The sequence below is a fragment of the Urocampus carinirostris genome, chromosome 14, assembly GCF_059441175.1.
Source record: "Urocampus carinirostris isolate Australia breed hairy pipefish chromosome 14, RoL_Ucar_1.0, whole genome shotgun sequence".
NCBI classification, from domain to species: domain Eukaryota; kingdom Metazoa; phylum Chordata; class Actinopteri; order Syngnathiformes; family Syngnathidae; genus Urocampus; species Urocampus carinirostris.
In genome coordinates, this window is record NC_142362.1 from 8,570,511 (window position 1) to 8,585,654 (window position 15,144).

Genomic DNA, 15,144 nt, shown 5'->3' on the forward strand with positions numbered 1-15,144 from the left:
TTTGAGTTTTTCCTTGCCCTCGTGTAGGTTTTAGATCAGGGGACGGTGTCATAATAGTCTGTGGTTTGCAATAGTCTGTGGTCTGTGAAGTCCTTTGAGACTCTTGTGATTAAAGGCTATGCAAATAACATGACTAGACTTGAGGTTTTGGAGTTTTTCCTTGCCCTCATGTAGCTTTTAGATCAGGGGATGGTGTCATAATAGTTTGTAGTTCGCAATAGTCTCTGGTCCGTGCAGCCCGTTCAGACTTCTTGCGATTATAAGATTTAACATGACTTGACTTGAGGTTTTTGAGTTTTTCCTTGCCCTCATGTAGGTCTTAGATCAGGGGATGGTGTCATAATAGTCTGTGGTTTGCAATAGTCTGTGGTCTGTGCAGCCCTTTCAGACTCTTTGTGATTATGGGCGTCACAAATAAACATGACTTGAGGTGACTTGAGGTTTTTGAGTTTTTCCTTGCCCTCATGTAGGTTTTAGATCAGGGGACGGTGTCATAATAGTCTGTGATTTGCAATAGTCTGTGGTCTGTGAAGTCCTTTGAGACTCTTGTGATTAAAGGCTATGCAAATAACATGACTAGACTTGAGGTTTTTGAGTTTTTCCTTGCCCTCATGTAGGTTTTAGATCAGGGGATGGTGTCATAATAGTTTGTAGTTCGCAATAGTCTCTGGTCCGTGCAGCCCGTTCAGACTTCTTGCGATTATACGATTTAACATGACTTGAGGTTTTTGAGTTTTTCCTTGCCCTCATGTAAGTTTTAGATCTGGGGATGGTGTCATAGTCTGTAATAATAATAGTCTGTGGTCTGTGCAGCCCTTTGAGACTATTTGTGATTGAGGGCATCACAAATAAACATGACTTGAGTTGACTTGAGGTTTTTTAGATTTTCCTTGCCCTTATGTAGGTCTTAGATCAGGGGATGGTGTCAAAATAGTGTGTGGTTTGCAATAATCTGTGGTCTGTGCAGCCCTTTGAGACTCTTTGTGATTGAGGGCATCACAAATAAACATGACTTGAGTTGACTTGAGGCTTTTGAGCTTTTCCTTGCCCTCATGTAGGTCTTAGATCAGGGGATGGTGTCAAAATGGTGTGTGGTTTGCAATAGTCTGTGGTCTGTGAAGTCCTTTGAGACTCTTTGTGATTAAGGGCGTCACAAATAAACATGACTTGAGTCCGGCTGTCAGGCAATAACAACCGATTCATGATGACCCTTCAAAAAAGCTAAAAACAATCATTCAATATGAGTTCATTTCCCCTTTTACATGATACAATTTGTATGCAACAAATATCCCTCATACTCCTGTTTTCTCCTCCTTGAGGGAGAAGGATGAGCCTGGTTGTTGCAGCGTGCATGCAATTCGAGCCATCGTACCGGCACTTGGACCTGATGAAAGCCATTATCTAGAACCTGCTGCATCGGTCAAGATTTTGGGGCAGGGAGCTGTTTACTGGACATTCTGTTGTTACCTGTATTTCCTGTTGATGATGTCTGTGTATTGTCTGTTGCTGTCATTGGCACCATCCATTGCAACCAAGTTGTCCTGAAAGGGGAATTATCTCATGTGCCGCCCCTTCTCAAGGTTTTTCATTTTCCTCGTACAGGGATTTTTTAGCTTTTCCTTGCCTGCATGCTGATTCCAGATAAGAGGATGGTATACTGGTAGTCTGTGCAGCTCTTTTAGACTATGATTAAGGAGTATACAAATAAGCAGTGAGACTTTTGACTAGAACAAAAACGTTTGAGCATATTACTCCTAAATTAGCTAACTTGCACTGTCTCCAAATTCGCTTCAGATGTGACTTTAAGGTTCTCTTACTAACATACTCTCATGAGTATTTATTTCACTCACTTGTGCCCGTTCGTTTGGCAACCAACTGCTGCTCGTTGCCCGATTGATTTCCTTTCTATTTATACCCAGTACTCCAGTCACTCCTTGTCAGTCTGTCAGCGAACCTCTGCATTCGCAAAGCAAGCACTTTGACTCTGGGTCCTATTGGTCCCGTCTTCATCTGTATCCTACTCGTCTGTTCCTGATTTCCTGTTTGTCTCTGGCTGTTGACCCGTTTTTGACCACCGACCACGCTCTGATCTCCCGCTCTGGCTATCAACCCGTTTTGTCCATTTGACCATGCTCTGATCTCCTATTATATATATATATATATATATATATATATATATATATATATTATAAAGGGTTTGGTGCTGCTCATCGGACCATATCAAGTCCCTGGGAATGATTTGAGTATGATAAATCACCATTTCATGGCTAGAGTGGCCTTGATCAGATATTAGTCAACACATCGCAGGAGCTTCCTTTATCTGGCAAATGAGTGTGTGTAAGGTGGCCCCCCTGTGGTGAGTAAGCGTAACGAAGCAGGCTGGTGAGATTTGTGAGACAAATAGTAAAAGGGGTTTAATTCTTCAACAGACCTTATTCTTTAAAAAAAAAAAGAGAGACAAAGTCCTATTGTCGTCGTCTGGTCAGAGAGGGATAACGTTTTGTAACCGTCCACAGGACCATGGTCGCTCGAGGGAACGTGATAGTCGTGGTGACTGAAATTGTGTGATCAAGTCACTGGGAAGTTCCTGCAAAGTTTATGCATCCTTCATGCATCGTTTATGCACAGGTTCGGTTTTCTTGCAATCAAATGTTATCTTGTAAGTAAAGTGCCCTCGTGTTGTTTATGGAATGCATTGTTTGGAAATTGGAGGTATTACAAATGCCCATAAAAACAAACAAACAAAAAAAAAAAACAGACAAAGTCCTATTCTCATTGTCTGGTCAAAGAGGGATAACGTTTTGTAACCGTCCACAGGAACATGGTCGCTCGAAGGAACGTGATGGTCATGGTGACCGAAATTGTGTGATCAAGTCACTGGAAAGTCTATGCATCGTTTATGCATAGGTTCAGTGTTCTTGTAATAAAATGTTATCTTGTAAGCAGGGTTGGGTAGGGTTACTTTAACTTGATTACTTTCAATGACTTTTGGATTACTCCAATACCAAATATGCTAATAAAAGACAAAAGAAACTAAATATGAATAAAATTACTAAATTTTGTGCAGACTTAGGGAAAAACGGAATACATGGAACGGCAAAAATGATGTCGGCAAGCTGTTTGGATTTATTTTCATTTTGTTTCTGTCGCATTGAATGTTCGTTTTGCCGGAGATCGAAGAGATCAAAGCCAGGAGAGAAAGCTTACCACGTGTTGTGAGTCATCATTTTATTCATATTTAGTTTATTTGGTCTTTTGTTAGCATATTTGGGATTGGAGTAATCCAAAAGTCATTGAAAGTAATCAAGTTAAAGTAACCCTACCCAACCCTGCATATAAGTAATATGTTGCGAACATTTTCAGTTGCAGGAAGTTCTTCACGTTACAATTTACCACTGGGAAACACTACCTTCTTTTAAAGCATGTCCCTCATTAAATGTATATAAGTGATGTGTAATCCTTGCACTAATACGCATTTCATAGTGCCTGTTTAGGTGAAGCTTGCACCGGTTTTCTCGGGCGCGACCCGTAGGGGGCGATGACAGTTCATAGGATAATGTCGTACAAACTAATGCCAGCTACCGTTAATCACGGGGGGAGAAGAAATGCAATGGCAAAGTGAAGCCACCAGAGAACAGTGTTAGTGTCATTTTTTAAGGAGGCTCGTTAAGAAACATGGCAACAATCCTAAGTGTTTACAAGCACTTTACTGAGAGAAAGCTTACCACGTGTTGTGAGTCATCATTTTATTCATATTTAATTTATTTTGTCTTTTGTTAGCATATTTGGTATTGGAGTCATCCAAAAGTCATTGAAAGTAATCAAGTTAAATTAAGCCTACCCAAGTTTTCTTGGAAACGAATATTGTCAGGAAACTTAACCATGAACTGGCGCAGTGGTTAGCGCGTGTGCGGCACAGTTCTGAGGTCCTGGGAACCTCCTGCGTGGGTTCAAATCCAGCTCCCGGCCTTACTGTGCGGAGTTTGTATGTTCTCCCCGTGCTTGCGTGGATTTCCTCGGGCACTCCGGTTTCCTCCCACATTCCAAAGACATACATTTCAGGTGAATCGGCCGGTCCAAATTGTGTGACTGAGCGAGTGAGTTGTCTGTCCCAGTGTGCCCTGCGACTGGCTGGCAACCAGTTCAGGGTGTCCCCTGCCCAATGCCCGATAATTGCTGGGACGGGCTCCAGCACCCCCGCGGCCCTACTGAGGATGAGCGGTGCAGCTGATGAGATGAGGCATTGACTGTTTAAAACCCATGACACCATATTGAGCATCACACTCCGCACTTTTCTTTTGGTAATATGCAATTTCGTGTCACTCCTTTTATTCCGTTTCGCTGACTCAGAGAAAGGAAGCGAGAAAATGGTTCACCTGTAAATTGGACAGGCTGAGAATGATTCACAGTCCCTCTCTTCAGAAAGAGTGTCGGGGCACTCTTGACCTCCATTAGCAGACTTTTGAATGATGGTCCGGTAACGAGACTGTGTGGCAAAGGTGGAATTCTCTGTTGCGGGGAGAAAGAAGGAAGGGAAATTTTACATTGGAAAAATAAAACAGTGTGTCAAATAGAATTGCTTTAATGGTGATCAACAACAGTCTGATATGATTATTTGAACCTAATGAAACTACCGTCCGACTTTGAGGCTTTGCTCTATCCATCTATCTATCGATCGATCTAGCTCTATCCATCTTTGTAGCCATCCATCCATCTATCCATCCATCCATCTAGCTATATCCATCTATCTATCTATCCATCCATCCATCCATCCATCCATCCATCCATCCATCCATCTCTCCATCCATCCATCCATTTAGCTCTATCTATCCATCTATCCAGCTCTATCTATCCATCTCTATCTATCCATCTATTTAGCTCTATCTATCTATCCATCTATTTAGCTCTATCTATCTATCTATCTATCTAGCTCTATCTATCTATCTATCTAGCTCTATCTATCTATCTATCCAGCTCTATCTATCTATCTATCTATTAGCTCTATCTATCTAGCTCTGTCTAGCTCTCTCTATCCATTCATCCATCCATATATCCATCTATCCATCTCTCCATCTCTATCTCTCCATCCATCCAGCTCTGTCTATCCATCGATCCATCCATCTATCCAGCTCTATCTATCCATCTATTTAGCTCTATATATCTATCTATCTATCTATCTATCTATCTATCTATCTATCTATCTATCTATCTATCTATCTATTAGCTCTATCTATCTAGCTCTGTCTAGCTCTCTCTATCCATTCATCCATCCATATATCCATCTATCCATCTCTCCACCTCTATCTCTCCATCCATCCAGCTCTGTCTATCCATCGATCCATCCATCTATCCAGCTCTATCTATCCATCTATTTAGCTCTATCTATCTATCTATCTATCTATCTATCTATCTATCTATCTATCTATCTATCTATCTATCTATCTATCTATTAGCTCTATCTATCTAGCTCTGTCTAGCTCTCTCTATCCATTCATCCATCTATCCATCCATCTATCCATCTATCTATCCATCTATCTATCCATCTATCTATCCATCTATCTATCCATCTATCTCTCCATCCATCCAGCTCTATCTCTCCATCAATCCAGCTCTATCTATCCATCCTTCCATCTATCCATCCAGCTCTATCCATCCTTCCATCTATCCATCCAGCTCTATCCATCCATCCATCCATCCATCCATCCATCCATCCATCCATCCATCCATCCATCTATCCATCTATCCATCCATCTACTGTATATACCTACCCTGGTCATATCCCTCGAGAGGGGTGACCGACAGCAAAACATTAAAAAAAAAAAATTAAAAAGGGAACAAGTAGCAAAAACACACACACAAAAATGTATTGGACCATGGCCAACCAAAATGCCCAAACACCCACACAAGTTGAGCACCTCGGCACCCAAGTTGCTTTCGTCCCTCCAGATAAAACGGGACACATGGAAGCGGCCATGTCACTCGGGTCAGGGTGACACACCACACTCTTCTGTTCAACAGCAGTGACCGATAGCTTTCACTGGTTTACCCCTGCCGCATCATATGGGTGCCCTTTTTCCTTTTTTCTTATCTTTGTTTTTATGTATGTGTTTGTCTTGCTGTCGGTCACCCCTTTCGGGGCATATGACCAGGGTAGATAGAAAGATAGATAGACCTTTGGTTTAAACTGCACAAGCCTTTAATTTGATACATTTGAGAAGTGGATTTTTTTGTACTTAATTTGGGTCGTAAGTTGGCATTAGGGTGGAACGGTGGGTCCTGAAATCAGACCAGTTAAGAACCAGTGATTTGGAGGAATTAAGAACCAGAGTGTCATGATTACTGATGTGACTCAGCTGTGTCCACTCCTTTGGCGCCATCTGCCATCTGATTGGCTCCTGATCAGTATTTGTACCCAGTCCTGTGTGTCCCCTTTTGTCAGTCCGTCTGCAAACCTCAGCAAACACTAGGCAAGCCTCTTTTGACCCTGACTCCCACCTGTCCTGTTTTTTGCTCCCTTCTGTTCCCGGCTTCGACCCGTTTTTTGATCCTGACCACGTCTGCTCTTCCGTCCCGGCTTTTAGACCTCTTTTCGTCCTCGACTACATCTTCTCTTCAATTCTGGTTTACGACTGGCTTCCCGACACCGCCCTCGCTAGCCACGGAGTATCGGAGCAACTTGCTTCCCGCGTCCAGCGAACCCCGGATCGTGGCCGCAACCCTTTCTCTTTCTTCCAATAAAACTTGTGAGAAACGCAACGCAAGTGGGTTCTCTGTCTCCGTTCTGGTCTTGACACCAGAGGTGTTTCATGAAGCTTCATATGGCCCACACTGAGGGTGAACATGAGAGTGGAGGCATTGTAAATTGGGCTACATTTTTACCGCCTTGTCCAAAAAACTTTGTTTTCCACAAAAAAGGCTTTTCGATGCCTGTTGATGGAATCTCGACGAGGCCCATCTAACCTCAAGTAGGTTTTCCATAAAAGCAACTCACAAACTGAGTGCTTGCCTTATCCTCCTATTTTCACGGTCCAAACTCGTGAGTGCAAGATTCAAACAAGTCGTGGCAAAGCCCATGGCATAATAATAAGTAGGCTTGTGTAACACTAGATAGATAGATAGATAGATAGATAGATAGATAGATAGATAGATAGATAGATAGATAGATAGATAGATAGATAGATAGATCGATAGAGCTAGATAGATAGAGCTAAATAGATAGATATATAGATAGAGCTAGATAGACAGACAGACAGATGTCTAGATAGATATAGATCTTGATGGATGGATGGATGGATGGATAGATAGAGATAGATGGATGAATAGATAGATCGATAGAGATAGATGGATGAATAGATAGATCGATAGAGATAGATGGATGGATAGATAGATCGATAGAGATAGATGGATGAATAGATAGATCGATAGAGATAGATGGATGGATAGATAGATAGATAGATAGATAGAGCTAGATATATAGATAGATAGAGATAGATAGATAGAGCTAGATAGAGCTAGATAGATAGATAGCTAGAGCTAGATAGCTAGATAGATAGATAGATAGATAGATCGATAGAGCTGGATAGATAGAGCTAAATAGATAGATATATTGATAAAGCTAGATAGACAGACAGACAGATGTCTGGATAGATGTCTAGATAGATATAGATAGAGCTGGATGGATGGATGGATGGATGGATAGATAGAGATAGATGGATGGATAGATAGATAGAGATAGATGGATGGATAGATGAATGGATAGATAGATAGATAGAGCTAGATAGATAGATAGATAGAGCTATATATATATATATATATATATAGATAGAGCTAGATAGATAGAGCTAGATAGATAGAACTAGATAGATAGAACTAGATAGAGCTAGATAGATAGATAGAGCCAGATAGAGCTAGATATATAGATAGCTAGAGCTAGATAGATAGAGCTAGATATATAGATAGATAGATAGATAGATAGATAGATAGATAGATAGATAGAGCTAGATAGATAGATAGAGCTAAATAGATAGATATATAGATAGAGCTAGATAGACAGACAGACAGATGTCTAAATAGATGTCTAGATAGATGTCTAGATAGATATCTAGATAGATGTCTAGATAGATGTCTAGATATATGTCTAGATATATGGCTAGATAGACAGATAGATAGATAGACAGATGGATAGATGTCTGGATATCTAGATGTGTAGATGTCTAGATGTCTAGATGTCTAGATAGATAGATAGATAGATAGATATAGATAGATAGATAAATAGGTAGCTAGATACTTTATCCATCCCCGTAGGGAAATTCACACTTCCAGCAGTATAATTTTGTTGAAAAATGAAATAATAATAAAATAAAAGAAACAGAATACATAGATACCCAATATAACGTGTTGATATAGCGTATTTAAACAGTGCTACGGAAAATACACACAGTCATAAGAATAGGGTAATATACAAATGTGGGGGTGGGGTTTAATGTGGACTTTTACTCCCCAGGGTGGAGTTAAAGGGCCTCATGGCATTAGGAAGAAATGATCTCCTCAGTCTGTCTGTGGAACAAGACTATGACAGCATTAATGACACTATAATTTTATGAAAAAAATCAGACCTTGATTTCTGAACATACGACATTGTAATGCCCATAGAATAATCGCCTCTCATTTAAAAAAATATAGGAAATTAAATGTGATTGCATCATCAGCGGACCAATGAGCCAACGAATATTCAGGGATGAGTTTGTGGTGGATTTTTTTCTCCTTATTTGTTTTGACTCTAAGATATATTCCATGTACTGCGTGGGCCAATTAAAAATATGACACATTAGTGAGAATATAAAAATCAATGAAGCACGGGTAAGGGTAATCTTTCAGAGAGACAATTAAACATCTAAATGCCTCTTACTATATTTAAACTTTAATTGGGTTTACTTCTCACTGCAGGATTGGGAAACAGTAGATCCTTGAGATACAAGTGACCTGATTTGAGTCATTAGGAGTTTTTTTCCATTAGCATGTGATACAAGCCCCATTTCTTATTAGTTAGAGCTTAGACTTGCCCTAGATAGAGCTAGATGGATAGATAGATAGATAGATAGATAGATAGATAGATAGATAGATAGATAGATAGATAGATAGATGTCTAGATGTCTAGATAGATAGATGTCTAGATGTCTAGATAGATAGATAGATAGATAGATAGATAGATAGATAGATAGATAGATAGATAGATAGATAGATAATAAGTAGGCTTGTGTAACACTAGATAGACAGACAGACAGACAGACAGACAGACAGACAGACAGACAGACAGACAGACAGACAGATAATAAGTAGGCTTGTGTAACACTAGATAGACAGACAGACAGACAGACAGACAGACAGACAGACAGACAGACAGACAGACAGACAGACAGGCCGGCCGGCCGATCGATCGATATAGATAGATATAGATAGATAGATAGATAGATAGATAGATAGATAGATAGATAGATAGATAGATAGATAGATAGATCGATCGATAGATATAGATAGACAGATAGATAGATAGATAGATAGATAAATAGATAAATAGATAAATAGATAGATAGATAGATAGATAGATAGATAGAGCTAGATAGATGGATAGAGCTAGATAGATAGATAGATAGATAGATGTTTTTGACCCTGACCACGTTTTGATCTCCCGTCCCGGCTTACGACTCGTTTTTTGATCCCGACCACGTTTTGCTCTCCTGTCCTGGCTATCGACCTGTTTCTCCGTCTACAACACTACGATCTCCTGCTCCGGAAGATCCTCTTCCGCATTCGGAACACGTTTTGATTCTGTGAGCGGCTTGCTTCCCGCGTCCAGCGAGCACCGGATCGCGGGCCCTGCCTTTCCTTTTCTATCTCAATTAACTTGTGGTTAACGTTACGCATCTGGGTCCTAATTCCGTGCTGGTCGTGACATAAGTAAATCGAGACTATATTTGGTTTTGAGTTTTGGGTAAATATGTAATAAGTAATAAGTAATATGTAGATTACAATTTCAGTAGCAGGAAGTTCTTCCCATTGGTATTGACCACTAGGAAACATCATTTCATTTTTTTTTTGGTATGGCCCATAATAAATGTCCCGAGTTGATCTGTAATCATTGCACTAATACACATTTCAGTTCCCTGTTTGTTATGATTGCTGATTCGGGGCACCTGCGGATGCCCCGTTGGTGCCAACAGCCCTGGTCGCTGATTGGTTCCCTGACTCTTTTTAAACCCCCGGCTTCCAAGAGGAAGCTGTCAGACCGTCCTGCGAACCTACGATTTCAGCTAGGCAAGCTCTGTACCTTCCGACAATCTCTTGCCCTGTTTTCTCCTGCTCGATACCTGTTGCCGACCTGTTTCTGGACTCGTTACTGCCCTTGCTTCCCCGTCCCGGCTATCGACCAGCTTTCCTGCCGCCCACGACTATCCTCGCTCGACACGGAAGTGCCACTTCCGCGTTCCTGCTATCAGCTACCCGTGTCCGACGATCATCAGATAGTGGAAGCAAGCACCCAAATGCTATTGGGTCCTGTCTCCGTTTCTGGCTTGTGACACTGTTTAGATGCAGCATACACCTGTCCTCTCGGGTGTGACCTATAGAGGGCGATGAGGCTTCATAGGACAATGCCGTAGAAAACAAATGCTATCTGCTGTTAATAATGATGGAAGATTAAATGCGATGGCAATGTAAAGACACCATAGAGCAGTGTCGGCGTCATTTTGCAGCAGGCATGGCAACAATTTCAAGCACTTCGCCCGACATTCAAGCCTTTTTCAATCCTTGAAAACAACATTCTAATTCCAGCATTTTCGAGGATTTGAAGCACCTGTACGAACACTGTAAATACGGGAAGCAATTGGTTGACAGGTCTGAAATCGAAATACTGTTGGTGAAACGTAAGCACTTAAAGTACACTTAAAATTAAAGTTCTTGTACGTTTAAATGAGCGTATACACTCAAAGCTTTATTAATGTTTGTAGTAGTTTGCATGTGCAAACTAGACTAGCTGATGCTGATGGTAAGCAGTTACGAGTGGGTTAGCAGTCTTTGTCATGATTACTGATGAGGGGCACCTGAGTTTGCTTCATTGGCTGCTTCCTCTTTTTTAAACCCCCGCCTTCCTGAAAACACTCGTCGGATCGTTTGTGAACCTACGCTACACGCTAGGCAAACCTTTGTGACTCCTGACTCTATCCTGCCCCGTTTCCTGCCTGATACCTGTTGCCGACCTCTTTTCTGGACCTGTCTACGTTTTTGCTCCTCCGCCCCGGCCATCGACCTGTTTGTTCTCGCTGTCAACACGGAAGTGCCACTTCTTGTTGGCGCCAACAGCCGTGGACGCTGATTGTCTGCTTCCTCTTTTTTAAACCCCCGCCTTCCTGACAACACTCGCCAGATCGTTTGTGAACTTACGCTACACGCTAAGCAAACTTTTGTGACTCCTGTCTCTATCCTGCCCCGTTTCCTGCCGGATACCTGTTCCCGACCTCTTTCGTGGACCTGTTTACGTTTTTGCTCCTCCGTCCCGGACATCGACCTGTTTTTTCTCGCTGTCAACACGGAAGTGCCACTTCTTGTTGGCGCCAACAGCCGTGGACGCTGATTGGCTGCTTCCTCTTTTTTAAACCCCGCCTTCTTGACAACACTCGTCGGATCGTTTGTGAACTTACGCTACACGCTAAGCAAACTTTTGTGACTCCTGACTCTATCCTTCCCCGTTTCCTGCCGGATATCTGTTGCCGACCTCTTTCCTGAACCTGTTTACGTTTTTCTCCTCCGTCCCGGACATCGACCTGTTTTTTCTCGCTGTCAACACGGAAGTGCCACTTCTTGTTGGCGCCAACAGCCGTGGACGGTGATTGTCTGCTTCCTCTTTTTTAAACCCCCGCCTTCCTGACAACACTTGCCGGATCGTTTGTGAACCTACGCTACACGCTAAGCAAACTTTTGTGACTCCTGACTCTATCCTTCCCCGTTTCCTGCCGGATACCTGTTGCCGACCTCTTTCCTGGACCTGTTTACGTTTTTGCTCCTCCGTCCCGGACATCGACCTGTCTCGCTGTCAACACGGAAGTGCCTCTTCTGCGTTCCTGCTATCTGACACCCGTGACCGACGATCATCCAATCGTGGATACAAGTCCTGTTCTCCTTCTTCATAAAAACTGAGTAAAACGAATGCAATTGGATCCCGTCTCCGTTCCTGGTTTGTGATAGTCTTGAGCGGTCTCTAGTGGTGGCCTCTGGGACTGCTCACAAACTGGATATTGGTTGTAAATATAACTCGTATACCGAAATCCGCATGTGTACAATTCTCAAAGAGGTTTCGTAATGTACATTGAAGGCTACCTGGCATGCAGTTGGATGGACAGGCCGTCCATTCGCTGAAGGGTGTCACCAGGCAGTCCCTCACGCAGGGAAGATCGCAGGGACGGACGCTTTGAGGACGGACGGAATCCAAACACCTGCAGGCAAACGCAAACAGCGCTCAGAGATTGGACTCATCCCTCCGGCGATGAGTGATAAATGTCCCCGAGTCTCACTGGTAACAGGACGGTGCCGTAAAACAAGTGCCCTGTCCTTGACATCACACGTCTCCCCACTGAAAACATGATTGATTATTTGTCCCTCTGCTTGAGAGAGCCCGGGCAAAATGTCCAGCGATAAAAAGAAGAAGAAAAGAATGAATCTTGTCTTTAACCGCGCTGTTTGCCGGAGAAATGTATGACGAAACAAAAACAAACAAACAAAAAAAAAAGCCAGTTTTAGCATTACTACAAATAGTATAGTATAAGTACCGTAAATTCCAGACTATGAGCCGCTACTTTTTTCCCGAACTTTCAACCCTAATTCAGTGATGCGGCCAATTTATGTAATTTTCTATCGGCCGCTTGCGGCGCCCGAGTGTTGCTACCATCTACTGCCCTGTCAAAGTTTTATTATTATTATTAAAGCTTTGAAAACTCTCTCGGTGTACCCTCTTTCTTTGTAAATATGTGTAACCCATGTATAATATATATTTCCAACTGTATATTTTTGTAATGTATTTATTTGTATTTATTTAAGACACTTATTCTGATATGGTTTGCACGGGTGAACAAAAAATGAGGGGCGGAACAAACGCGGGGTGCCGAGTTAAAGTGGGGACCGCTAAAGGTGAGGGACAGACAAGGAAAGAAGAGGGGGTAAAAAGTTGGTTAAAGAAAAAGGAGTTGCGTGAGTAAACGTGTTCATCTGATATATTTTTCTTACCCTTACCTTTGGAAATATACACTTTTTTCCTTGGATTACTTTCAACGGGACCCGGACTTTGCAGGTCTGCATCAAACCTTAAGTACCGGTATCATTTTCCGTTCATTTTGGCTGTGATTTTTGGACTGTGGACTTTAATGAAGGATATTTAGTTTTTAATCGCGGCACTTGAAGTCAGGTTTGGGTTAATTTTGTGTTTGTGTTACATGTTTAAATGTGGGCGCATGCGGCTTATATACAGGTGCGGCTTGTGTATGTACAAAATCGGTTTTCCCCTTAAAATCTGGTGGGTGCGGCTTATAATCAGGTGCGCTGTAAAGTCCGGAATTTACGGTATATTTTTTACCTAAGAGAACAGATTCTTTAAATTATTTCGACATAAAAAAGGGACACTGTGTATTTGACCACTAGATGTCACTGTATTGTTTGGTCTTACAGAAAACAAGTGCTAAAAAGCAGGATGAATACAAATTACAGAGACTAAGAGTGACCAAAACAAACCATTTTTCTCATTTTTTACTCTAGACTTTTAGAAGATTTTTCCTTTTTTCAGGTTCCCGTAGCAGCAAGATGGCTGCCAATGATGCCAGCTCCCTCGTGGTGAGCCTCATGATACATCAAATATTTCTTGACCTACAAGTATTTAAAAAAAGTACTTTCATATGATCGTTTATGTATTTTTGATGATTATTCCGATCAATATTGTTTTGTTTTTAATGAATTTGTTTTTTTACCACTAGGCGACTCTGAATAATACACACTGTCCCTTTTATTTTCTCATCTCATCTCATCTCATTAGCCGTACCGCTTATCCTCAGTAGGGTCGCGGTAGGGCTGGAGCCCATCCCAGCAATCATCAGGCAGTGGGCAGGGGACACCCTGAACTGGTTGCCAGCCAATCGCAGGGCACACAGGGACAGACAACTCATTCGCTCATTCACACCTAGGGACAATTTGGACCGGCCAATCCACCTGAAATGCATGTTTTTGGAATGTGGGAGGAAACCGGAGTGCCCGGAGGAAACCCACGCAAGCACGGGGAGAACATACAAACTCCGCACAGGAAGTTTTGACATGACTAAAACCACTATTTCCCAGTCTTTCATTTCAGTCATTCCACATTACTTTCATTGTAAATGTGTACTTTGTAAATCAGGAGTGTCAAACTCATTTGAACTCGGGGGCCACATGATAGAACACACACTCTCGGAGCGCCAGACTAGTAGATCAGAGAGAAAGAAAAAAGAGAGAAAGAAATAAGATAAAGAGAGGGATAGAACAGTAGAGAGGGTGGGACGAAAGGGAGAAACAGAGAGATAGAAAAGAAAAAAGAGAGAAGGAGAGAGAAAGTGAGTGCGAAACAAAAGAGATAAAAAAGGAAATAGTGAGAGAGGGGAAAGAAAGATAGAGAAAGAATAAAATCCAAAGAAAAACAGAAAGAAAGAGGGAGAGAAAAGAAGAAGATAATGAGAACATGGGAGAAAGAGAAAAAAGACAGATAAATGGAAAAAAGGAAGAGAGAGCAAAAGAAGGTAAAAAGACACAGAGAGAAAGACAAAGAGGAACATGAAAGAAAAAAGAGAGACAGAGAGAGTGAAAATGACTAAATTTTGAGCAGGCTTGGGGAGTAACGGAACATGGAACGGCAAAAATGATGTTGGCAAGCTGTTTGGATTTATTTTCATTTTGTTTCTGTCGCATTTTATGTTCGTTTTACCGGAGATCAAAGAGATCAAAGCCAGGAGAGAAAGCTTACCACGTGTTGTGAGTCATCATTTGATTCATATTTAGATTATTTTGTCTTTTATTAGCATATTTGGTATTGGAGTAATCCAAAAGTCATTGAAAGTAATCCAGTTAAAGTAACCC

General features: G+C 41.7%; 1 protein-coding gene across 1 annotated transcript in view; it reads right to left on the reverse strand.

Annotated features, from left to right (window-relative positions):
- Positions 1 to 15,144, reverse strand: part of thsd7ba (thrombospondin, type I, domain containing 7Ba) — a 484,701-nt gene that overhangs the window by 174,823 nt on the left and 294,734 nt on the right. Inside the window, exons 11-12 of the mRNA XM_088352325.1 lie at positions 12,373 to 12,488; positions 4,377 to 4,509 (exon numbers count right to left, since the gene is read on the reverse strand). Coding sequence (XP_088208451.1) covers positions 4,377 to 4,509; positions 12,373 to 12,488 — 249 coding nt within the window. The remainder of the gene's footprint in view (positions 1 to 4,376; positions 4,510 to 12,372; positions 12,489 to 15,144) is intronic.